The sequence below is a fragment of the Cololabis saira genome, chromosome 16 (assembly GCF_033807715.1).
Source record: "Cololabis saira isolate AMF1-May2022 chromosome 16, fColSai1.1, whole genome shotgun sequence".
In the NCBI taxonomy this organism is placed as follows: Eukaryota; Metazoa; Chordata; class Actinopteri; order Beloniformes; family Belonidae; genus Cololabis; species Cololabis saira.
The window spans coordinates 21,616,065-21,642,464 of record NC_084602.1 but is presented as its reverse complement, the minus strand read 5'-3'; the positions used below and the strand labels follow the sequence as shown (position 1 = coordinate 21,642,464).

At 40.5% G+C, this 26,400-nt stretch overlaps 1 protein-coding gene across 2 annotated transcripts in view; it reads right to left on the bottom strand.

Annotated features, from left to right (window-relative positions):
* The window catches only part of asap2a (ArfGAP with SH3 domain, ankyrin repeat and PH domain 2a), a 73,680-nt gene extending 54,510 nt beyond the window's left edge, over window positions 1–19,170 (bottom strand). For both annotated transcript variants that reach the window (XM_061744460.1, XM_061744461.1), the window contains exon 1: window positions 18,593–19,170. In XM_061744460.1, the coding sequence (XP_061600444.1) occupies window positions 18,593–18,718 (126 nt within the window). In that variant the 5' untranslated portion in view covers window positions 18,719–19,170. The remainder of the gene's footprint in view (window positions 1–18,592) is intronic.
* Window positions 19,171–26,400: the final 7,230 nt, after the last annotated feature.

Sequence of the window (26,400 nt, the reverse complement as noted above, 5' to 3'; positions counted from 1 at the left end):
GAACAGGCTGTGTGCTGCAAAATGTGCTGCAGTGCTGGGGCCGACTTTCCCGCGCTGGGCTGACATCACATGCCGCTGCATGCGCGTTTTCCCCATTCTCCCGTGCCGGCTTCGCTGTTGGCTGCAGTACCCCCGATGGCCGTCGTGGCGAATGGTGGCGCTAGAGAGACTCATATCTTAAAAAGGAGCCTCATGCTCCTTTAAATCCACAAATTGAGTATGAGTACATAAATAAGTATGAGCTTTCAAGACATGCACACTCAGCTGAAATGCTTAGTCGCTTTAGGGTTTTAAAAGAATTTGGAAGTTATTGCCATTAAACATACATATGTAAAAAAGAAAAAAAAAGGACTTTAAAATGAAACAAAGTAATCCAATCCAAAAAGGGCATGCAATCAGTTTCATATGATGAAATATTGCTGTTTCTATTCTGTGCAGAATAAATGAGTGAAGTGATGATGATCTGTGTTCTCTGATGCAGTTTTATACTTGAGACGCAAATTCAGGAAAACAAGGACCAACAATACGGTGCATAAAGTTGGTTTACTGGATTTCCTTTTCAGTCACATTACTAAAAGCACAAATACATTTCAAACACTTTATTTTTACATTTTGAGTGACAGAGAGCGGATGCCCTGTAACCTGCTGCACTTATTTATAGACACTGTTTAACTAAGAACACAGATTTTATTTTCTTCCTTTGATACAAAGAATTAAGTCTGGTTCCTCTGGATTCAACTTCCAGGGCACAGTACCACCGGATGCAGAGGAAACCGACCAAAAAACACACATCATAGGCAGAACGACAACCACGCCAGCGACAGCAAAAGACGTCCAAAGCGGCGTGCAGATGAGTGGGAGCGCCGCTGAGTGCTGCAGCCATCTTGCTTGCTGTGATTATTAATGGCTCTTGGACAATCCTGTCCTGGATAAAGACATCACGAGACAGGATTTTTGCAAAGTGGACTGGTTTGCCTGGCCGGGTTAAGAGAAATGATGTCATGCGTGCATGAGTTGTCAGTGGAAAAAACCCAGTCCTGTCATATTTCCTCCTCAAGGACGCCTATCTGGAGGTGTGACTGGTTGCGACAGTACAGATGTTGCAAAAACTGTGATTAATTCAGGAACTGTGAGACCCAAATAGACATATTATGTTGGTTTCCTTTGCAGAAAACTTACAATGCAATTTTTTATCCATGCAACTGGAACTAATTCCATCATGGCAGGAATTTAAATGAGAGAACTGGGATTCAGATCGTATATTAGATTTGGGAAAAAGAAAGGTTATATGATCTGTCGACACCTCATAAGAACAGCTTGTTGTCATGGTGACGGTTAGGTTTCTAAATTGTTAACCTTTTCTTTCCTCCGTCCACTTCTTCCATTGCCTCCGCTCCTTGACTGGTCAGTCAAAGACTATTCAACCAGAGTGGCACATCTGAACCCCTGATTGACCCTTCTCGCTCTCTCTCACACACACACACACACACCCACACACAGACGTACGATATCACGCTTCAGCAGACCCTTTCAATCCCCCCCCACCCCCGAGTAGTCTGACGGGGCAACACACAAGCTGGGTAATAAACCAGCTGAACACAAACACACTTGTCTAAATCATTCTCATTCTCTCAAGTCATCAATTACATTCGCACATTTCCTGTTTGAGGTGCTGTCCAGAGTTGAGCATCACGCCACCCCTCGTACAACCGCTGACGTTTGCAGCTCACATCACTCTGAATTAGGCCATTTAAAACAAACAGAAAAAAATGGAGTCACGCCGAGGGGAGAAACCCCCTGACATGTATAGTTTCTAGAGAGCACAAGACAACCAGGCACCCTCCGAGCCTGCAGCCCATTCACAAGCACACTTCAGACGACACAACTGTGGTGTCAGCAGTTCCCCTCCATTGTTAGCGGCTCTCTGTAAACCGAGAGGTCCACTTCTGCCGGCATGAGCAGGGGGAGATACCCAAACTGAATTGAATTAATCCTTGTCTTAAAGGGTGACATCATCATCACTGTGATTACAATCGAGCACCATCTGCTGCAGCCAATCTACACACACACACACACACAAAAACACACACCATCAAAACACTGCGGGGTCACAGAGGTCGTCGTCATGGAGATCCATTCACTTATGGACGTGCATTCCCTGAACTGCAGAGTGTAATGTGTCAGGTTACTGGACTCCGCCAGAGCCCAGCACAGATGGATGGCATCTAAAGTATCTTTACAGACAGATAGAAAAAGGTAAGGAGACGCCGTAAATCTGATTTACAGTGACATGCAAAAGTTTGGACACCCTGGTTTAAGTGTGTACTTTTATTTAAAAATGAAAAAATGTTTAAAAAAAGAAAACTCCCCAAAAATTCAGCAACCGACGGCTGTAAAGTACTGAAAAGAAGAACACAGCTGTTTTCAAGTAGCTGCTTCCTCAGTCCATAATGCAACTAAGGCCCTGTTTACAATTGGGATTACATCCATCCTGAGGAGGACAGCTTTAAGAGCATCTTTTCACATCTGGCTTCAACGTGCGTTTCCACATGTGTCCCGAAGTATTACATAAGATCTCACGCTGCTGCCCTCTATGCAAATAAGCAAATAAGTACACGCCTACCAACCAAATGCATCATTACGTTTTACCTGCAAGAGGCTACAGTGTACTAGACCGTGCATTTAGCCATAAAATAAAGAACAACACCATACTTCTCTGTATGAAGTTGCTCTAAAAATATAGCAACTTCGGGGGCAAAACACAAATGCACTTTTAATATGATGTCTTTGTGCCAAAAATGAGCATGTCCTTTTGCCTGGAAACATGACATTTGTTTTGAAGAAAATTCTTCAATGTGGTCCAGGGCACATTGCGTTTTAACGCTGATAAAAAGAATATGTCCACATAAGGCCAAGAGCAGCCCTGAATGCCGTTTAAGTGACTGGATCTCAGTAGTGTCCTCAAATGTGGTCTAAGTGCATTTACACCTTTAATTAAGACTGTCTTCTTGTGAACGAATGACTCAGGATGGATGTTAATACCAGGTGTAAACAGAGCGTAAAACATGGCACTTAACAGAGATAGTGGAGGTCTGGAAGAGCTTTCTTTTCCTGAAAGAAAACAGTTAGCGGCTTGCTAAAAAGTCAAAACCAAAACCCATTTGACTGCAAAACAGAAAGTGGACAAAATATAAATAAAATTAAATAAAAATGTTTAACTGTCAATGGACTCCCCTTTTTCGATGATAGAAATGTTATGTTGTGATTTTAACTGACTTTTATGAACTCTCACTGATGTTTGCACAGGTTGGATGGAGCAGTGCTTGATGAGGGCTGGTAGCCCTTGAAAAAAGCCCCAGGTCTAATGACAGATGAATGTAGCATTGAAGGCAGGAAGCACAATATACAGCAATTAAATGTTAAACTTTTGTGGATTTATCTCCTAAAATGACTTAAATTATTACAAACTGTTGCCAAAAACACTATATAATGAAGTGAGTGAAGAATGAATCAATTAAATCTTAAAGCAATCAAAGAGTTTGACTATGAATTATTGCTTCTTTTAAAGTTATTTTTCCTCAAATGAATGCAGCAATTTGACCTTTGTAATTGACGCACACAAAAAATAAATGAATGCACTCCAATCTTCAGACAGTACTTGGAGACATGCCGCCAATAAAAGTGAGTTTAACTAATAAGCCAGTTATGTTTTAGCGATTTCCAGCCGCCTACTAAACCGTCTAAAGAAGAAAGACATTCCTGGACGATTGCATGCGGCAGTGACTGACAGACAGGTCGATGATCAAGCTTTACTGTTCTCACCAACAAACTATCTGCATGACCGCACGTCTGCTCTGCAATAATGCACACAGTCGCAGTCTCTCAGAGGCCCGATCAGCATTCAAAACACACACGTCCACTTTTAACAAAAGGCAATCCAAGCAATGCCCCCTTCTATAGTACAGACTTCCTACAGCGACTGCAACTCAAAAGTCCATAGCTGTGAGTTCGACTTTCAGTTCTTTTTTCTTTTCTTTTTAAATGAACTGAATAAAATCCTAATGTTTGATTAAACATAATTTCTGAATTCTAACTTTGAATTTATATATTGTACTGGCCAATTCTGGTCACCAGGCGAGGGAACGGTGAATACTTACATACTTACAGTATGTGGCCAAAAATATGTCAGAAAACTGTAATCCGGGACACTTTACAAAAAAAGACGATTTAATTTAAATGGTGAATGCTCAGAGTCCACGGATTCTGCAAAGCTTTTATCTCTAAAGCTTTTGATGACTTTATGCCCACACCGGTCCTTCTTCTCCCACGCAGTAACAAGATATATGACATACAATAAACTTTTCCTTACTCAAGAGGTTGTCCGTTCTTCCACACGACAGATGAAGAGGCTGTGCACCGAACCATAAACCTCATAGTCAGGGGTTTAATCACTCTGGACTCATTTCCATTGGGTCCATGGTAGTTTTATGGTTCCTCAATTGGTGACATATGTCAAGAAAACAAATGTTTTCTCATCTCTCTTTTCATTTTTTCCCCTCCATACTTGTCCAGACCTGAAAAATGCTGATAGCAAATACTATACTTTTCAACACTGCACAGGGAACCCTGTTATAGGCATCGCTTCAGACTTCTTTAAAGCTCAGAGACAGTTTTATCACATCTAATAAGTCTGCTTCACCCTGTCAGCTCCCTATGCGACAGTCATGCGAGGAAACAGTCGGCCACACGCCGCGGAGGGAACAAGAATGCAGCAACTGGGATGTAATTATCCAGTTTATTAGCTGCATACGTAGGTACATTATCTTTGATAGTGTACCACCATACATCTTTCATTGGAGGGGCAAAACTGACTCAATTAAAGTAAACGTCAGTCCTTAGAGAAAACTAGAAGCAGGTCAGCAAGTTTAAGCTGCTGGTTGCCACAGAAATACTTGCCACTAATAATCATCTTTATTTTGTGCCACTGATAATAACTTACAACAGCTGTTAAAAGGTCTGACTTCCTGTGGTTTTTCACATGATGAACATTTCTCCAGCACTTTGGCTGGAAACTTATCATTGTCCAGCAACAGAAACCTCACCGCCTAAACGACGTCTGGAATCATCTGAAAGTAGCAGCTCTGCAAAGTTTAAAGAAAACTTCTTTACATCAGCAAGGAGCCTCGTCTCCCACATTACAGAAAAGGTCTGGTCAGCGTTTCAGCAGGTGTGCTGTGGAAGTGGCTGACTGTGTTTTGTGGTGAGCGATCCTCAAACAGACAGAGCTGCTGTCTGCAGCTCAGCGAGTGGCACAGTTCAAGTAAACAAAGGAAGGCCATTTCTGTTTCTGTACCTTAAAGCTGAGGAAAAACTGCGGCTTAGGGCTGGGCGATATATCGAGATTTTAATATATATCGATATATTTTCAAACACGATATGGTACGAGACAATATCGTTTGTATCGATTTTCAAAAAAAAAAAAAAAAATTTTTTTTTACATTTTTTTTTAATGATTTTGATATAGCTTATTTTGTGACAAATTGGCTTGAATGTTTTATTTGTTATTTGCACAACTGTCAACCTCAGTGGAAAAGTCTGCCTGTTACTGTCTACATTGTATTAATTGCACAGTGTATTTCAATTTAATTGTTATGCAGGAAAGGGATATTTGTTTTATTTTATTCAAGAAGCATTTTTATTCTATATATGCAGGCAGTTTATTTTTATTTCATTTGTTTTATACATTTTGATATTGTGCAGACCTCTGTTAATAAAGGTACCTGTGTGACATTTGGCACGAGGCTTTGTATTAAAACTGACTGTTTTTTTAAGGGTTTGCCTCAGAAAAAAATGAAGCTAACAGATGCTATGCTATAATGCTTTGGGGGAAACCCCAATTAAGGCACAGAAAAAATATCGAGATATATATCGAGTATCGCCATTCAGCTAGAAAATATCGAGATATGACTTTTGGTCCATATCGCCCAGCCCTACTGCGGCTCATTCAAAACATGCGTAGAAAATGTACAGTTTCATCCCACGTGGACTAAAGGGAAGTCACATCCCACAGCGTTGAGTTTTGTGTAATAAAAGTCAAGAGTTACACAAATTTGGTTCAACGGAATTAAAAAAAAACAAGGGAATGAAACTGGCCTTGAAAAATATGTTTGCATCCCTGAAAAGATTGAAAATAATTTGAAAGAGTATCATGTGAAACTTAATTATGTCCTGTAAGTAGCATCAGAGGTGTCTTCAATCTTTGGTCAGATTATTTTAATGGTGAAAATTCGTCCCTCTGCTGTTCGGTATCATGCTGTTCACCACACTGAGCATGGACCAGAGAAAGCAAAGGAGACGGTTGTCTGAGGAGATCAGAAAGAAAATCATGGACAAGCACGTTAAACGTAAAGGTTATGAGACCGTCTCCAAGCAGTATGATGTTACTGGGACTACAGATGCAAATTTCCTTCAGAAGTTTAGGGTTCGCGGGAGTGAAGCCAACCTCCCTGGACACGGCTGCAAGAGGAGAACTGATGACAAATTGAGCCGACGGATTATACCAATGGTAACCAAAGAGACCAAAGAACAACGTCCAAGGAGATTCATCAGTTTCAGATCACAGCATCCATCACTGTTGGAGCCAACGCCAAAGACTCCTCCACTGTTGAAAGCAAATCATAAAAAAGCCAGACTAGAATTTGTCAAACTGTATGTGGAGAAACCACAAAGCTTCTGGGAGAATGTCCTGAGGACAGATGAGACAAACCCACAGTATTTTAGCAAATCACTTCAGCCAAAATGAAGCATTCAAAGACATGAGGAGTGTATCTACTGTGAAACATGGAGGAGGCTCGATTATGTTCTGGACCTGCTTTACTGCTTCTAGCACAAAGTATCTCGAATTTGTGCTCATACAATAAAATCCAGACTATCAAGACATTCTGGAGTAAAATCTGCTATCCAGTGTCAGAAAGCCACTCAGTAGCAGGTGACCCAACATACAGAATGGGTAAGATCAAAACACTGGACCACTCTGAAGTGGCCTGATCTAAATGCTCTTGAACATCTGCAGATAGAGCTGAAACAATCAGTCTGGAGAAGAAACCCGTCTACCGGTGCAAAAGTCTCATTGAGTCAATCATTGAGAATATCACCTGATTGCAGTGTTGGCCTCAAATGGTGGTTCAAAACAAATATGAAGTTGAGGGTCCAGGGACCATTGTGGCCTTGTTTTCCCCTTTAAAAGAAGCGTACAAGCAAATCTGTCCACGTATGCAAGTTCTGTCCAGAAGACCTGCCGTAGGATAGACCTTAAAGCTTTGACTCAGCTGCTTCGGGGAGAAAAAAAAAGAAGATATTTCTGGAAACTACTTTCAAGTGTTTCATTCACAAATTTTCTCCATGCTGAGTGCGAAAAGTAAATATTTGGTCAGAAGTGGTTTCATGACTGCAAACAAACCTTGGTTTGAGGGTGCCTCTCTTCTCCCAGGCAGCTGACATGAGAGCAGTCAGCCAGCCGAGGGAAGCGTGGAAAAGGCCACGCTGAGACTTCTCTGCCGGGACAAAGAGGGCAAAGAGACGGGAGAGGCTGGGATTTTCTTCTTTTTTTTCCCAGTGCCATGAGGAGGCCTGACATGAGCTCAATGACATGATTGCCTTCTGAGGGTTTGGAGACAGCGCTACTGAACACCGACACTAGACAATAAGAAGACATTAGGCATGGGACGATATGAAAATTTCATATCACGATATTAGTGGACAAAAATATCACGATTACGATATTATCGTGTCGCTTATAAAATTCTTAAAATGCAAGGAAAAACACTAACCGTGGATCCACTGGTTCCTTCAGAACATTTATTCTCAAATCATTCTCAACACAGTGACACTTGAGGTAGAGAACAAATAGTGTACTGTAAATGTTATGCATTACAGAGTGTAAACTATAGTACCGGTACTTATTTGAACTTTCTTTTTTTGTAAGAAAATACTTCCCTGAGAGTCGAAAGAAATAAGTGACAAATAGAAATAAAGTGACAAAGTAGAGCCAAATGCACACTGATTGTATTACTCTCTGAAACTTTAACAGTGGCTGGCTGCCTGCTACTTAGTACGGCTCTCTGGAAAAATAATAAAATAAAGGCACTGCTCTGTAGTATACAAAACAAAAGCTGCATGGCCAACACAAAGATTGAGTGAAAATAAAGTGCCACAGTAGTCAAATGCACACGGATTGTACTACTCTCTGAAAAAATATTAAATAAATAATAATAATAAATAATATTAATAAAATACATGAAAAAAATAACACTGGCTTCTACCTGGCTGGTAGCCTTGTGTGACAAAAAAAAATAAAAAATAAAAAATAAAAAAATAGAAAAATTTGGCGATAATTACAGTACCCCACGATAACGTTATTGCGGCCGTTTTTTATCGCGATATACGATAATATCGTATATCGCCCCATGCCTAGAAGACATACAAGAACTCAAGTTCTTTTTGCGCCGCCTGTTAGGTGGGATTAATGTACCTTTGGGTGCACACTGTCCTGCGTGTGAGTACAGAAGTGGAATAAAGGAGGTTGAAGTTGCTGCACCAACACGTATCTGAGCTAACAACAGAAGTGAAATCCACACTAGTGCAGACACTTTAAAACATGAAACTTTAATTACATTTATCTCTAGCATCCACATTACTCCGGCGAGTTTGACATTTGAAGACAGAATGTTTGGGGGGGTTGTTGATTATTTTGATATAAAACTGCTGCAGAGCTGGAGTCACGGTTCGTGAATTCAAGTGCAGTGGTTTATGGTGGACTGGAAAAGAAACAAAACAAAAACTTATAGAAACAGTGACATAGTGGCACAGACTTGCGTCATGATTTGATCCTCTGGGTCTTTACACATCCTGTCCTGATTCACTAAGCCTACATCGTTTGTCCACTACAGGAAGATAACATGGGCATGCCTGAACAACAATGTAAACAACAACTGAGTAGGAACAGTTAGAGCTGCTGCTCGCTTAAACCGCACAATCGTGGAAGTGGTCAGAGTCAAGCTGGCTCCTCGGCTGATTCTCCAACACCAGGCTGCTGTTCCTAAGCACGCATGGACGGCCAACTGAGTTTGATCTGTGGGAGACTTCCAGAAGCATGGTTGCTATGTGAAAACTTGTATTTGTCATCATCTTAAAAGGACTTGAACATTTCTCTTATTAAAGATCTGAACTCTCAGTGTGACTGGAAGCAAGTGGAAGAAGTTTTAATTCAGGTTTTCTCCTCGACTGGAAGTTACTAAAACATCCCATCCTCAGAAAAGTCCTGTGGTATTTTAGCTGCCGCACACTTGCTGCTTTACAGCTTCTCAGTGAGCACTACAAAGAGCACAGCTGGACCAGAGCCTTGGCTACCAGATGCCAGATATTACACTGAGGTGGCAGTATCAACCAAAGTACTTTAAGTGTTAGAGAAAACAAACTTTTATGTTAACTGCTGAGGGGTTTTCAGGGCGTTTTGAAATTTTACAAGCTGAGAGAGCAAAGGTTTTGTCTCAGATTAGTTTTCCCAGAAAGTTGCAAGTCCCGATGGTAGTAAAAGCACCATCCTTGTTGTTGTTTTTGCATCCTTGTTCTTAAAACCAGCATCTCATAGTGCAAATGTCTTCAACTAATTAATTAAAAGTACTGCTTTAAGCATTTGTCGTGATAATTAAGGAAAAGTACATGGCTTTTTTTGATCTTATTAACATATAAAACTAAATGAGATCTGATGGCATCAAAAACTGCTACAGCTTTAAAGTTCTTATTTTTTTTTTTTTAATAAGAAGTGTGTAAACTAGCAGGAGGTTGATGAAAACCAAGTCTGAGGGTGAGGGGTTGGAAAATCAAGACCAAATGTGTCGCACTTTAACGAGGGGAAGAAAAATACAACCTTGTTGGTTCCTCTTTGACCCTCTTCACACTGACGTTTTGTACCGGTGTCGTGGAGTCCAGGCGACGGCGCCAGAGGAAAAAAATACCCAACAGTTACAGCACAGTTCTGCAAAGCACGATCACTCCTTGAAGGGACAAGAGGGTAAATGATTCGCTTTCCTCTGGAAAACACCGGAGAAATTGCGTTTTTGTATGTGAACTACAGCGCTCTTCACACAAGTCCCTTAACTCCACAGGAAAGCACGGTGCCAATTCCTAACGGGTCCTACAAAGAACTTAATTGCTTTTCCACCGTTCGCAGAGCACTGGAGACAGGACCCCTACGTTATTCATGGCATCACCAAAGCGGAGGCAAATAAAACTGTAAAAGGAGCGCGAAATCCTCCTTTTACGATTGGACATTCGATTTCAGTGATTGGAAATTGAATTTCGGTGCATTCAGAATTTCCTGGTATGATATATGCTTTTAATCATAGGTTTTTCAGATATGGCGGTCGAATTGTTTTAGTTGGTTACAAAATCACGGTAGTGGTTCTTGTATCCAGCCCGGCAAGGTTTGGAGGCTAGCGTAGCGCCACTTTTCCTGGCACCAAGTAGGTGCTATACTCTCAGCCGGTGGTCAAAAAGCAAGTCGGGAACAAGGACTGGAACTGCTTTGGTTAAAAAAAAAAAAAAAAAAAAAAAAAACTAAACAGAGCCAAAAACAATATAAATCCAATCGTTGCCTAAATTTGACAAAAACTAGGAAAGCAAATAATCAAGTAGTAATCAACTGGTGTGAAATTTCCAATTTAGAAAAGCTAAGCCGGTATATTCTATCAGAAAGACATAGCAATCCATAATCCAGCAATTTGGCCATCTCTGATGGTTCTCATGCTAATGTTGGATAAAATTAGACAAATTTTTAAACTGTGAAAGAAACAAAGAGGAAAAGGAAAGCTTTGAACAGTTCCGACAGTTGCCGGAGAAAGAGAAAGAACATCCTGTGAACTCAGTGGTGTATGCTGTCAATTTTAGTGACAAAAACAACAAAAAAAAACCATGAGAAGCAGAACACCTCGACTCAGCTGTCCAATTCCAGTCAAAATCAATCAGGACTTGAACTCCCGAGGGCCTCTGAGGATTTCTCCCAACACAGAAGACGTCTGGGCCGCTCCTCTGAGTGAACGTGACAGCCGGACAACACAGCTGTGAGGATTCAGCCCTCCCACTGCACCCTGGTCCACGCGGGACGAACCGATCAGGACCACAAATCAACGGCGGGGATCATTAATGAGGAGCCAAGGTCAGTCAGGCAACAAAAAGCTTTAACGGGAGCCGTCTCAAAGAATCTGGACCGACACTCTTTGATGGATAAGATGAGCTTCAAGTTCTCAACTTCCACCAGCTGCTGTGGTGCTCAAACCTTTAACCTTTGGGAAGGACCGAGAGCAGGAGTTTTCACAACACTGAACCGCCTCATCGCCAGGAAGATGTAGTCAGAGACAACTCTGATTTAAAAGAATTTAAAAAAAGGCTTCAACAGACTTGGTTTACTGTTGCGTGTCAACTAGGAATGGGCGATATTTTACCGTTCACGATAAACCGTCAAAAAAAATTCTCACGATAAGAATTTGTCATCTTGCGGTAAAAACGATAAATTCCCGTTGATGACGTTTTTGTGTAAAGATGATTTATGGTTCTGCGTTAAATCAACGTATGTGAAAGAAAGAAAGAAAGAAATGAGCCAGAAAGAAAGAAAGAAAGAAAGAAAGAAAGAAAGAAAGAAAGAAAGAAAGAAAGAAAGAAAGAAAGAAAGAAAGAAAGAAAGAAAGAAAGAAAGAAAGAAAGAAAGAAAGAAAGAAAGAAAGAAAGAAAGAAAGAAAGAAAGAAAGAAAGAAAGAAAGAAAGAAAGAAAGAAAGAAAGAAAGAAAGAAAGAAAGAAAGAAAGAAAGAAAGAAAGAAAGAAAGAAAGAAAGAAAGAAAGAAAGAAAGAAAGAAAGAAAGAAAGAAAGAAAGAAAGAAAGAAAGAAAGAAAGAATCCTGTTGATACGTGTTTGTGTAACAAACATGGCGGATCTGAGTCATTCCAGTTTTGCAGTACAGGTGTACTGATTTAACTGGTTTTTAGTAATTCAATTGGTGTAGTTTAGTAGTATTTAGTATCTTTTACAGCAGTGTTTTGGCTCCAAAGACTGAATGTGGTGATAGATTTATATTTAAAAAGATGGAGTTGAATTGGTATTTTTTTTATCGTCATTTTTATCGTTATCGGGATAAATGCCAGAAATTATCGTGATACATTTTTTAGTCCATACCGCCCATCCCTAGTGTCAACTACAGTACAGCCGGGCAAAGTAAAGGGACGGTAGATGTAAAGGATGAAGGAAGGAGACATGGTCCTGCCAGGAATCCAATTTTAATTATAGGAAGCACTAAGCTTCTTAGGTGGCACTCTGAGGGCTGGTCAGTGTGGTTGGGAGGTTTAGGAAGCTCACCTCGGCCAGACAGCAAGCTAAGGTCATGTGTGTGTATGTGTGTGTGTGCGGGAGCTCATTGATCCCTTTGTGTGCCTCTAAAGCTATTACATGTGGATTGTCTCTACATCAATAATCCTAATGTCTGAATTCTTGTTAAAACTTTCCTGCAGGCCACCTGTTGCACTGACGGGCAGCTGTCGTTCCGGACCACGTCACAGCCTTTTAGCGCCAAAACACGTCCAGAATGAGGAAGGGAATCCTAGCTGGTGAAGTGAAGGCTGAGAACCATTCAAGTGTCAACACAAAAACAACACACTGACACGTGTGAAATAGTTGCACGAGCACATTTGCCTTCAAGTGTTAAGGCAAGCAGTCATAAATCTTTGCACTTTAAACAAGACATCGCAACACAAACATCGACGGCTGAACCAACGTTTCGTTCTGTTGCAACCGGTTATGCAGAGACGAGCCACTATCACAGGAGTGGATGGATATTAACTATGATATCATCTCCTCTTCATGGAAGACAAGTTTCTGATTAAAGAGAAACACAACTCGCGGCCTGAGATGAAGAGCTGAGCTGTGATTAAGAAATGACGAGATAAAGATCTGATGTTCTCCAGACCTTATTTCACAAACCACATTGATCTGTTCCACGGTGCTTTCAATAAAGCTAAAAACAACCAGACCAGTGATGGAGATCACCTACCTGCACATCCTGTGCCAACAGTAGAGTTTAAACAACATCCGTCACTGATAACTTCCCAACAAAATTGCTGCTGGCCTGCTGCCAGCAAACTAAGACACAAGTCTGGTTTTATTTTAAAATATAAGATTTAAAATGCAATTCATCTACGTGCATATTAACATTTCAAGCCTATATCAGAAAATATCTCAGTCTGCATTACATAAACCCAAGTGGGTGCACAGTGGATGGACATCTAGACTTACTCTGTATTCATGCACAAGTAAAAAGAGGCTAAAAATAAACTGTTCTTGCAGATTCTTCCCTCCTAACTATGCGTGCAGTATTATCAAATGCAGACTTTAGCTACATGATAGCTGATACCAATGACAACAGTCAATGTCAACTGAGCTATCTTCACCACACCATAAATCTTTGGTTTGGTTGCAAAGAGGAAATAAAAAAAAAAAATGGGGATTGGACAATCCTCACAGCTTTGTACATTTCCTACGTCCTGAATGCTTTCGTTTTTACTTCCTTCTCTGCATCGCTCCATGTTGACGTCTTCCAGTTTCTCTGGGTTGAAGAGGAAACTGTGGAGCCTGTGTACAGCATGTAGAACAGTTTACAGGCAGGAATTAACTGGACATTAACCGCATTATCTGATCCTCTGAACAGTGCATTTCCTTTTTTGATTGTCACTCTCCTAGAATCTCGTCCTGCAAGACTTCTCTTCAAAACAAATATATTGATGTAGCACAACTACACAATAAATGAGGCCAAAAACAGCTGAACACTAGATTTTGGTGGCTTTGGATTGGCTGCCTATTTCACATGAAGACGATGCTGCAGACATGCAAATGCAAATGCAAAAACAAAAGTGTTTCTATTACACTGGACTATTTATACACCTGAAGCTTAAAAAAGGTTTTTGCAACAGTCTGTTTCCAATACAGTTTTTTTGTTGGGGTTTTTCTTGCGATATTTAAGTCTTGCGCAGTTCTAGCGGTAATGGAAACGCCACTAGTCTCTAGAGGCATGCAGTTTTGTCCATTCACATTACGTCATGTCTCAAGTCTTTCCATAATGAAGCCGGGTCTTCAGTAGACCAAAATTGTCCTGTTTTCAAGGGCTGAACTTGTCAGAGTAATGCAGACACTTCGCATCAGTGTATCAAAGTTTTATATTTTAAAAACACATTAGTATAGATACAGTCCGATGCCTATTAATTTCACAATCGCCAGTCAGTCCCCACTTAGAGAGAGCTGTTCATGTTATTCACAGTCAGTATGCTTTAGAGGTGGGGGGCGGGGGGGATTTCTGTCTTACTGAACCAGTGTCTTTTTCAGGATGCGGGTGAACAAACAGATTATCAAAGTGGTCTGAAGTTATCAAAGACTCTGCCCCAAATGACTGACTGAGCAAACTATAACAATGGTGAGCAGGGAACTGGACAGTTCTTTGTCCTTAGCCCTTCCTTGTGCATTTTGTGCGTTTACGTTTCGGGGAGTGGTCTCCTGATCAGGCTGCAAAGGGATGGCTAAAGGGAGTTTTACCTGCCATTGATTATGTTTACGAAGTAACTGCTCGGGGTAAATGCTCTGGGTCTCTGGAAAGTGCCCAAACACAACTTCTGTTGTAATAGACGCTATATAAATAAAATTGAAGAAAGGTGAAGAGCTACACAGCCCGCTGACATTTTTCAAGACTCAGTTCAGTTCACTAGGAACTTGCATCCGAATGCACTCAGGGTTTGCTTAAGCAGACAACGCTGGAGTCTGTGTGCTCGGGTAAACATAGTGAGTGGGACGAAAGAAAGAAAAACGGTCACAAAAATAGACCAAAAACCACCACAATGTGTGCCAATTTAAGCTTTTCCTTGGACAAGACTTAAGCACAGGGACATCCTCGTCCAGATCAGTGTTTACCACTGAGGTCAAGCCAGGCGTGTGTCGGAGAGAGAACTTGTGTTTACAGACACTCCATGCTAAATATATTCATTAAGTTAAGGTGATTAAGCACATTAAAACTCTGGAAACTGATTGTAAAGACATCACTTTGTTTTTTTTTTCCTTGTTTGTTTTTTTCTTCCCCAAATATGGACGTAACTATGTCCATAAGAAAATAATTTGCTAGAAAACTACTTGATTTTTAACACTTTACATATATAAAAGTCAGACAATATTGAACACAGGCTTGAAAGTAAAACCAGACCTGGAGCTCCTATTTTTTGAGAAGTGGGCACTAAAGTAAGTCAGCACAAGCGTTCGTTGGGACTAAGACTGGATAAACAGGTTTTTACTGCTGTGGTTTTGCAAATGAAAACCAACACACACACGTACAAACACACACACACACACACACACGCAGCCTCAACAGCCCCTCGATAGCAGGCGGTTTAAAACTACTAGCCTAATTAAGTTAATGTCAGATGCAATTGAGTTCAGAGGAAATAACTGCACAACATTCTGGACCCATTTGACAAAAGATCCAGCCCTGTCTCCTGTTAATGTGGTTAAAGACCTTCTTCAAATAAACAGCTCCAGAGGTCGGTTTTTAAAGCCTTTAAGGTAAGACTATAAAATCACAACAAAAGCAATTAACCAGAAATTTATGACATAAAAAACCACCTGTGAACCACAAAACACAAAACACATGTATTAACGGTTAAACTCCAAAACATGAGCTTTATTGAGTTGTTGTTCCACAGTTTTCCTTGATAACAGGATTAAGAAGCAGATTTATCCCAACCAGCCATCTGGAGTAGCAGATTCTCACATCCCACCACTAAAGGATGAGATCTCCCAGACAATCAGGTTGCAAACTTGCTCCAAGTGGCCGTTACTGAACCACATGGCCTCCAGAGTGAGTTCACAGTGCAGATTTCATTGACATTACAGTTCTGCTGCTCTCAGACAGTCTGAACTAACTGGTGAGCACTAACATAGCAAATATAGAGCTTCTTCAAATAAAAAAAGGGGATCAGAATCAGGCCAATGTTTGAAACTGAGCATAAAGCTGAAACAGCAACCTAACATTTTTCAGTTGGAGGTCGTGGATACAAACGGTGGACGCTCTTGCTTGTGTGGATGTCTGTTAGTTAATGTGTGTTTGAAATTCCGAGCTCGGCCTGCGTACAATAAGTGGAAGTGTCCCGCGTCCTCTGCCGTGTTTAATTGGTCAAACAGACCGACGTTTGCGTGGTCTACTTTTCCCCAACAATGAAGCCTTGTGCTCCACAGCGCGGGGAGGCCTGAGCGAAACATCCGACACGCAGCTCCCGTGTCTCCCGAACAAGCAAGTCTGCAGCCTCGACAGCGACAGAACTAGAAAACACAACAGAATTACACTCTCAACCCAACAATTCACCCTCACAAGCCAGTAATTACTGCTGACCCGCTATTTAAAGGGAGTGAAATCCACACATTCCTCTCTCTCTCCGTCTGAGCAGCATTCACAGTGGCAGATTACACGCCTTTTTATAACAAGAAGAGGCATGAAAGTGTGTATGGAGAGGTGTGTGATGCGGAGGTGAAGCACCTGTCGGCCTGAGCAGGTGTACCTCAGCAATCACACAAAAGGTGTGGAGGCTTGGGGAGTTTAAGGTGGAGCTGACACAGATCCCAGGTCTTGGTTTGTTTCCCAGCAAACCACAGAAAATGCACCCAGCTGGCTAAAATAAAGTGTCAGCTTCAAAAGTGTCCGCTCTGTGATGACAGCTTCGAAATCATGCCTCTCCCTGCATGTCAGCACCTAAGCACCACTTAATTTACAAAGCAGGGAACACACTCACACGTATTACACGTGGAGTTCACTCCTGTGGGAACTTCTATTTTTATCCTCCGGGCAGGGCGAGGCTCTGCCATACAAGTTTACAAAGTAGGGAAACTACAACAAGGGAGGCAGGCCAGGGCAATCAGGCAACAAAGCGGAAGTGTCCTTCCTCCTGACGACCTGCAAGTTAGAGGAGGAGCACAAAGTGCTCTCTGTGAAGCTCGAAACTGGAGTAGGGCCATGTGATTCCTCTTCTATTTTAGATTAATTACATTTACCTGGGAAAATAAACGTGCATTTCAGTAGACTGCGAGCAACTACTTTGAGATCATGTTTTTGTCTGCTCTGTGTACACCACATTGAGTCTTTTCTCCTCTACACCAGGGGGACAGTAGTACAATCTATACATCTAAACTGTCTGTCCTGTCTATCCTCGAAAGGCAAGGCAAGTGTATTTGTATAGCACAATTCAACACAAGGTAATTCAAAGTGCTTTACATCAACATTCAAAGCGGCAAGACACAATTAAACGGTAAATAACAAATAAAATGAGATAAAATTATGAGAAAAGAAGGTAAAATAATAAAAAGCACAAGTTGCTGAAAACTAAAGGCAGTAGAGTACCGCAGGTACACATCTCATTCGCGGTTTTCAGAGGGTATTTAATTTAAGAGTATGCTTAAATACAAAATAAATGAAATAAAATGATAAGAAAAGAGGTAAAATAATAAAAAGCACAAGTTGTAAAAAGTAAGGGCAGTAGAGTACAACAGGTAAGTATTTAATTTAAGATTAGCTTCAGTAAACGGTAATGTTTTTAGGCCTGATTTCAAGGATCTACAGTTGGAGCAGACCTCAGGTCTAGGAAGTTTGTTCCACCGGTGAGGAGCAGAATAACTGAACTGCCTCACCTTGCTTGGTTCTGGTTCTTGGGACAAACAACTAACCAGATCCAGATGAACCTCAGGGGTCTGGGAGCTTCATAGGAACTAACAGTAAGAGTAAGAAGTACCAGAGCTTCAACTCAGCGTCAACTTACATTACCAAGACCAAGAACTAATTCAATGAAAAACACTGTTGTATATAGAGCAATTTCATCATGGAACACTCTTCCTTTAAATATTAGGAGCATTCCAAATAAGAAATCATTTAAAAAACATGTTACCGTAAGTCATTTTTTAGATTGGAGAGTTAATAGTGTTATGTTATCATTTTGGGAACTGTGATTTATTCTTTTCTTTTTCTTCTTTTCTTCTCTTTTTAATTGCAATTGGATCTGTGTATGTTTTGTAACTGGAATTGTATGTTATTGTGTATTGTTGTTTATATTGTACTTTTTAAGCAGGACCCCAGGAAGACTAGCCTGGCGTTTGTGCGTCGGCTAATGGGGATCCTTAATAAACATAAACATAAACATAAACAGATCAACCATGTATTTTGGTCCAAGACCATTCAGTGCTTTGTAGACCAGCAGTAAGATTTTAACCTCTATCCTTTGACTCACTGGAAGCCAGTGTAGCCGTTTCATGACCGGTGTAATGTGGTCCAGTTTCCTGGTGTTTGTAAGGAGTCTGGGCAAATGCAAAGGGCAAAAATAGTGCAAAAACAAAAACACTTTTATGAATGAAGGCGGTATGGAAGATACGAGAGGCTGTTTTATGTTCTGAAAACCTATAAATGTGAAATCCCTGGCTGTTGTTATTAACTTGTGGTAAAGTCCCACCTTTCCCCAGCAGAAACTCACCTCCTCCAGAGCAGACACCGTGTTCCTACAGTGGGACATCCTGGTGGTGAAATTAGACGCAGTCGGCGACTTGTAATCTTCATTTGTCTCTGCAACAAACTCTGCCACGGTGATTTGGTCCGGCATAATTAATCCCTTTGGTGATTAAAAAAAAAAAAAAGAAAAGGGGGTGGGGGGGTGGAAGTGGAAGCGGGAGGGATGGGGGGTAAGAAGTGGAAAAAGACGCACTTTTCTTGACCGCGTTCTCGTCCGTGCAGGTTCAACACAAGCAAACTCAAATGAAAGACAGCAGCAGCAGGAGGAGGAGCAGGGTATTTGAAGGTCCTCGCGGGAAGTGGAGCATCTCTGGGAGACGTCTAGCTCATCCAAGGTGATGGATAGGTTAAACCTCCTCCCAAACCTCTCCCCGCCTGTCAAAAGCGCGTCTGTTCCCGTCGCCGTTCAGTTGAACGGCATAGTGAACGATGCAGGAGAGCGAGGTTTTTTTCCCGTAATGACGCCGTCTCCCTCCAAGTCCTTGTTCCGTTGTCCCAGACTGGCGACCGGTCAGACAACTTCTCCCTCCCTCCGTCTGCCAGCAGCGTGCTCCGGGAAACAAGCAGCTCTCTCCGGGAGCAGCAGGGAAACACACGCAGCCGGAGGAGGGGGTTCAAGCGGCGCGCAGCAGCCAATCACAGCAGCCGCCCGAAAACCGCAGCCAATCAGAATCCAGGGAATCTCGCTGCGTTTAAGCACGCCTCGTAAATTATCACTTCAGAGTGGACTTGTGAGGGAAAGTTGAAAATAATTGTGGAAAAAAGTGTTGTTTGTTTATAGAGTATCTGTTAATTACGGAAGAGTATTAGGGCAAGACAGGAGAAAAATAAAAATAATATTTTAGAGGAGGAAGATTTTTTTTTCATTATGCACTTCGAGAAAAAAGTAGAAATGTCGAGATTAATGTTAAAGTACAATTTCGAAAAAAAAGTCGAAATGTCGAGAATAATGTTGAAGTACAATTTCGAGAAAAAAGTCGAAATAACAATAACAATAACAATAGCAAAAGCAACAATAGCAGTTACATGCTGTAACAAGCACCTTCCACTTTATAATAACCATGTCTGCCTCACTCTGCCTCACCTCCCACTTTTCTGTATTTTTTGTATAATTTGTTTTGTATAATTGTATATATGTTTTCTTATTCAGAGCTGTCAGTTTTCTCTACCTCAAACTGCTGCACCTTAGTTGTTTATTTATATATATGCCAACAAGTACCACATTTGTTTATTTACTGCCTAAAGAGCGAAATAACAGGAGTCAAATTCCTTGTTGGACAATGTTGGAACCTGGCCAATAAAGATGATTCTGATTCTGATTCTGATTCTGAAATGTTGAGAAAAAAGTCAAAATTTCGTGAATAAAGTTGAAATGTTGAGAAGTATGGAGGTAGATTTGTTTCTTAATTATTCAATCAAAAAAAAGATTGCTTCAATCAAAAAATATATTTTCAATTAAAAAAAAAATCACTTCAATCATAAAAATGTATTTCAATCAAAGAAAAAAAGTGTTTGAATGCAAAAAAAAATATTTGAGACTCAAAGAAATGCATTTGAACACTGTTTTTCTTTGATTGGAATTGTTTTCTTTGATAGAAGTGAAGTTTTTTTGATTGAAGTGAAAAAAGTTTTGAATTCTTTTTGTTTTTTGATTGAATCATTTTGACACAAACATCCCGCAGTGGGCGGATGCTTCCCCATTGGTCAGACCAGAGTCAGACATGCTTGAGGGACAAGTGTCTACACTAGGGGTAGGCATCCCTGGTCCTCGAGTGCCACTGTCCTGCATGTCTTAGATGCTACCATGCTTCAGCACACCGTGATAAAAGTACCTGTGTCATCAACAGAATTGTGCAGCCCTGGATGACAAGATGACGATGATTAATTAGAATCAGGTGTGTTAAAGCAGGGTAGCATCTAAGACATGCAGGACATTGGCACTCGAGGACCAGGGTTGCCTACCCCTACTCTACACCAACGTCTACAGCACCCCGACTTTGTCCAAAATGGTCTTGTTTGTTTGTGCTGCGTTAGTCTGGTTTGTGCAAAAAAAAAAAAAATCGTTTGTACTGCTTTAGTTTTGAAGATATTACGAGTTAATTATGACACAATGGCGTCACGCAGCCCCCTCACTTTGTTGATGTCCAGGTGAAGCGGTGGAGTGAGCGTCGTTTTCGTGAGGACAAAGTGTGACGTTCCTGCTTTGGGTGTTTTTTCCAGTTTTGAGACTCTGTGCAAGTTTTCTAAGTTCACTTGTTTTAGTTGAGAGTAATGTGTGTAATTTTAGCTGATATTGCTACTGTTTCAACATATAATGGCGTGGCCCAGTAGCTCCAAAGCAGGGATGGTGACCTTTTATTTGTGAAATGAATGGACACCAGAGAGGTCTCCATCAGCACTAATGTACATTAGAGGATGGGCAGCATCATAGGGTTCCTCTCCCCACACCAACAGCTGTGGTAGACTACAATAAGTACCTGGGAGGGGTGGACACATCAGACCAGATGATGGGAACCAAATCCACCCGCAGGAGAACCAAAAGGTGGCACATTACAGTGTTCCAGCATTTTCTGGACATAGCTGTTACCAACAGGTGTGCAATGTGGGGCTCTGTCTGCAGCTGGAGAGGAACTGCTTCAAAGAATACCACACCAAATTAAAAACACCTGGACATTTATTGGAAAAACAGGCAAAAAACAATTGAGAACAAAGTCCAGGACTGACACAGTTTTTTGTAAATATGTAAAATAGTTCAAAGTTCAAATTGTTCATGTGAAATTGTTTGTTCATGCCATTTCAGAGTTCTTATCCTGTTATAAACTTGAAAAATCTTTAACCTTTAAACAGTTATTACACTGTCAGAACACACAGTAATATTAAATAACTGACAGATATTGAAAGTTGAAGATATCTTGGGAAAAGAATGGGCAGGAGCACTCATTGCACATTTGACAATTCTACAGCCATAAAATCAAAATAAATCCAGGCACAGATATTAGTTCAATCACATGGTTACAGGAGATCCTTCGCTCTCATGCTGCTCCTCCAACAGATACAATAGCTGCAGACGTGATTGAACTCTCCACGACAGGCTTATAGAAGATATGCAACATCTTGCTGCAAATGCTGAATATTCTAAGCTTCTTTACAAAGTAAAGTCCTTTCTGTCCTTTCTTATAAACATCATTGTGTTGTATCTTCAGTCCAGTCTGCTGTCCATGTAAACAGAGAAATACAGTGGAAACCAGAAGTTTACATACACTTTGCAAAAAGACACTTAAAGGAGCTTGAGGCAGGATTTATGAAAAAAATGCGTATACGTTTTAAGTTTTCTAGTAATAATGTCAGATGAAGCGTTCCAAACCAAAAAGAATGAGCCCTCTAGCATATCTCTCCGTTGCCTTGAACAGGCTGTGTGCTGCAAAATGTGCTGCAATTCTGGGCCCGAATTTCCCGCGCTGTCCTGCGGATGTGACGTCAAATGACGCTGCATGCGCGTTCTCCCCGTTCTCCCGTGCCGGCTTCGCTGTTGGCTGCAGTACCCCCGACGGTCGTCGTGGCGCTAATGAGTCTCATTTCTTATTCTTGCCTCAAGCTCCTTTAACATTTTTGTCTCACTGTCTGAAGTTAGCTCAGACTAAACCTCTCCTGTTTCAGGTCAGTCGGTATCACCAAAATTATTTTATGGAGCTCCTTCAGGAGGGATCGCTGTGCGACGCCGTGATCAAAGTTGGAGATGTGGAGTTTATAGCTCACAGGATCATCCTCTGCGGCTGCAGCTCCTACTTCAGGTGAACTGATTCATGCTATTTTCATGGAGTACTTAATTATCCTGAGCCTGATTTTCATGTAACATGGAGCAACTTCAAATGCTTTTAATAAACTTTGCAAATAGATTTTGAGTTAAACTGAGATGTGGAAGACTAACATTCTCTGCCTGCTCAGTCATCAGCTTGACTGATGTAATAAGCTTTGTTGATAAAGCTCATGGAAATGTGCCCAAGTCAAACATTTATCCACTGGGAGATCATGAGTGTTACATTCACAATCAGTACTCGTAACTGAAAAAAAATCAGGGTGGATGGTGGATTCTATCATATGGGGACAGATCATTTGTGCTGATTACAAATAATATAATATATTACAAATAATAGCACTGACCAAAACACCTGCAGAAATACTGCAGGAATGACATAGCAGCAGTTAAATGCAGCCTTCTGTAAGCTTTAAATATCCACTGGGCTAGTGGGCTTACATCAAATACATCAAAACACAGAAATAAAGAACAGTTTTCTGAACTAATCATGTTGCCTCTGTCCTTTACAGGATAAGTAAAATGGATCACTGCAAAAACTCAAAATCTTAACAAGAATATTTGTCTTATTTATAGTTAAAATGTCTCATTTTAGTAAAAAAAATCTCATTACATTTAAAACAAGACTCATCACTGGAAAACAACAACAATTTCCACCTGTTTCAAGCAGGGGCGGAGCTAGAGGGGAGGCCGGGGGGGCACTGGACCCCCCTGAAATGTGATTGGCCACCCCAGATGATTGACATGTCAGGGCACCGCACACCTCTTGTTGAAAGGAGCCAGTTGCGTTTTGAAATCAGACTGCTATGTCCCTCCTGTACAGTAGTTGGCGCTATGCATGCAATGTATGCATGGAGTCAACATAAAAAAGCTACTGAGAGGAACACAACCATGTTAAATTCTTTAAATGAGAATCGACAAAAAAAAGTGGAAGAAAATTTACATTATTTGAAAAAAATATCAAATGTGCTTCTTTTGACTGCAACCCAAAATATCGCACAGAGGGGTCATCGAGACTCTGAGGACTCCGAGAATAAGGGAAACTTTTTGGCCATATTAGACAAAATATCGAAGCATGACCAATTTATTGAAAAAAGGCTGGATGCATGTGGGAACGCAAAGTACACAAGTCACCAAATCCAAATTGAGATTCTTCAGGGCTTAGCTAAGATGGTACAGAGTGAAATCATAAAATAAGGGAAAGAAAATTAAGTGTTCAGTGTGATTGCAGATGAAACTGCAAAAAAAGAACAAATGTCTTTGTTTTTTTTACATTTTGCACAGTGTGAATAAACTTAAATTTATATATACACACAAATCTCATCTCCTGTGCTTAATATGTACATTTCAACATTTAGAGACTCCGATTGCAATTGATTGTTCGAGAAACTAATTTATTGTCATAGTCTGTGGACCCCCTGAAATAGCCTTGGCCCCCCCCCAAGGTTAAAAGTCTAGCTCCGCCACTGCTTTCAAGTAGATTTTCACTTAAAATAAGTAGAAAAATCTGCCAGTGGAACAAGATTTTTGGAAAGGGGGGGTGGCAGTTTTACAGGGGGGATGATTTTGACCGTTTTTATTTCAGGGGGGATGCCATCCCCCCTCATCCCCCCTCAACTTGAATACTGATTGCAATACTTAACATAACATGGATTTAAATGATGCATCTTGTGCTGCAAACCCACTGAATATGGAGCTAGATAATCTCAGTAGTCACAAATTCACAGGGCAAGATTCACATGCACAGGATGATTTGCAAGTGCACAGGACAATTCACACGTGCGCAGGACAAGATACACAGGAGTATTTCTGATGGACAACCAAATATAACCTGATTTACAAACTGTTTTTGGTCTGTGGACTTTGCTGCATTTGTGTGTGAATTTTGAGACTCCCCTGACTTGCCTCAGTCCACAAATGTCTTTTTTTAAACACAGAATGATCTGCAACCAATCAGATATCCTCCTTGTTTCCGCCAATCATAAGAACGCACCCAAAGTGTGGGACGATTTATTCATAAGCCAACCACATTAAGTCATTCAAACCACTATATGATGTAAATTTCAGTCAGTTCAACATGGCTCCCAGCAAGGACCGCAGAGCCATAAATCAAACATCTAATTCAATATGTTTCAGTACTTAATCCCCTTGTTTTCTATGAGAAGTGTTTACTTATTAATCTCAATCGCTTTAACTGAGCAACTCCCAATACATTCCTAATTAAACATCTGTGATTTTCTGACACTGTGACATCCACTGTTGCTGTGGACATGAACAGAAATGCTCTAAATCCACAGGGATTTCCTGGTGCTCCCTTGTTGAGGTGAACAAACCCACGACATCCAAAGGTTTCTTTTCGACTTGTCTAGTAGCACCTACCTTGCCGTGCAGTGCTGCATGTACGGATCATTCCGTGTTTAAAAAAAGACATTTGTGGACGTTCACACACAAATGCAGTGAAGTCCACAGACCACCAACCATTTGTAAATCAGGTTATATCAGAATCAGAATCAGAGCACTAACAGTGCGAAGGCCCTATTATCTGTATCAGTAGTATCTGTAGGAATTATTATTTTTGTCCTTGTTTTGTTTTTTTTCCTTCTTCCGACGAAATGACGGTATATATAATTTAAGTTAGTGTTATTTAACCAATAACCACAATCATGCTGTAACAATGCACCTTTCAATAACCATGTCTACCTCATACTGTTGAGCCTTTCACTTTTTTTAAATTGTATATATGTTAATAAGAGCTATTATTTGCCTATTTAATGTACAGTGAGCAAAAATAACCAAGTCAAATTCCCTTTCTTGTTTGACCTGACTTGGCTAAATAAACATGATTCTGATTCTGATTCTGAATTACATGAAAGAAAAGCTATTAATAAAAAAGTGTTGAAAAGAGGTACCAAAAAGGACAGCTTTAGTTGAAGTAATACAGACTACATACAGGGTGAAGAAGCTGACCTTTTTGATCTGGTTGAAACAGGAGAAATTCAAGTTTCTGGAAAAAATGCACCCGGTTCTTTTGCTACTAACTATGTTTCAGTTGAATTCTCCATTTGAAACAGTTACAACATGTTGTGACTTTATTTTTTGTAATTCTTCTCTTTTTTATCTTTTCATTGAGAGTGAATGTACAACAGTCCTGCTTTGTGTAAATGCTGATGTCTCAAGAAAAAGAAAATGACATTTTTTTTACAAATTTTACAGTTATCAGACCATTTTTCAAGGTAAAGGAAGTTCAAACTTCTCATAATATTTAGTTGCTGTTTTATTCATCTGTGAATGCGTCAACAGCTGATTTTTCCTAATGTTGATATTTGATAGCAAGTATTACCAGCAGTAATGAAGGTAATGCCATAAATACATCGCTGGAAAAGCTATTACTCATTAAAACACGCAAACATGCTAGCAAAAGACTGGTTTTACTCTCTTTTGGTGATCTAGCATCCCAATTTCTAAACATGTCCACCTAGTTGTGCACTAATACATTGTATGATCGATTTTAATATTTCCTACGGCATTTTAAAGCAGCATCCTGACAAGCTTGTCACGAGTAGTTTTTCTCTTAAGGTGGAAATGGGAAAGGCAGCCAGGTGTGTGGAAATGACCCACTGGCATTGTGGGCGTGGAATTTACTGTGTCTTGTGTAAACATTTGTATTTTATGGGGCATTCCTCCACCATATCTACAGTGAAATAAAGCTATAAAAACATGTGTTTGCTTGACTGATTGGAGAGGCTCAAAATCTGTTTCTAACGTGAGCAAATGCAAAAACAGCTGCACCTTAATGTTGTATATTGGTAACTATATCATTATGAGGTCTTACGTTGAGAATAAACAACTGTGGGGCTCCATGTAATCAGATACAGAGAAAAGAAAATATAAGTTAAATTAATTCTGATTACATGGCCTAAATCTAAACCTAACATGACTGCAATATCAAGCAAAAGTTT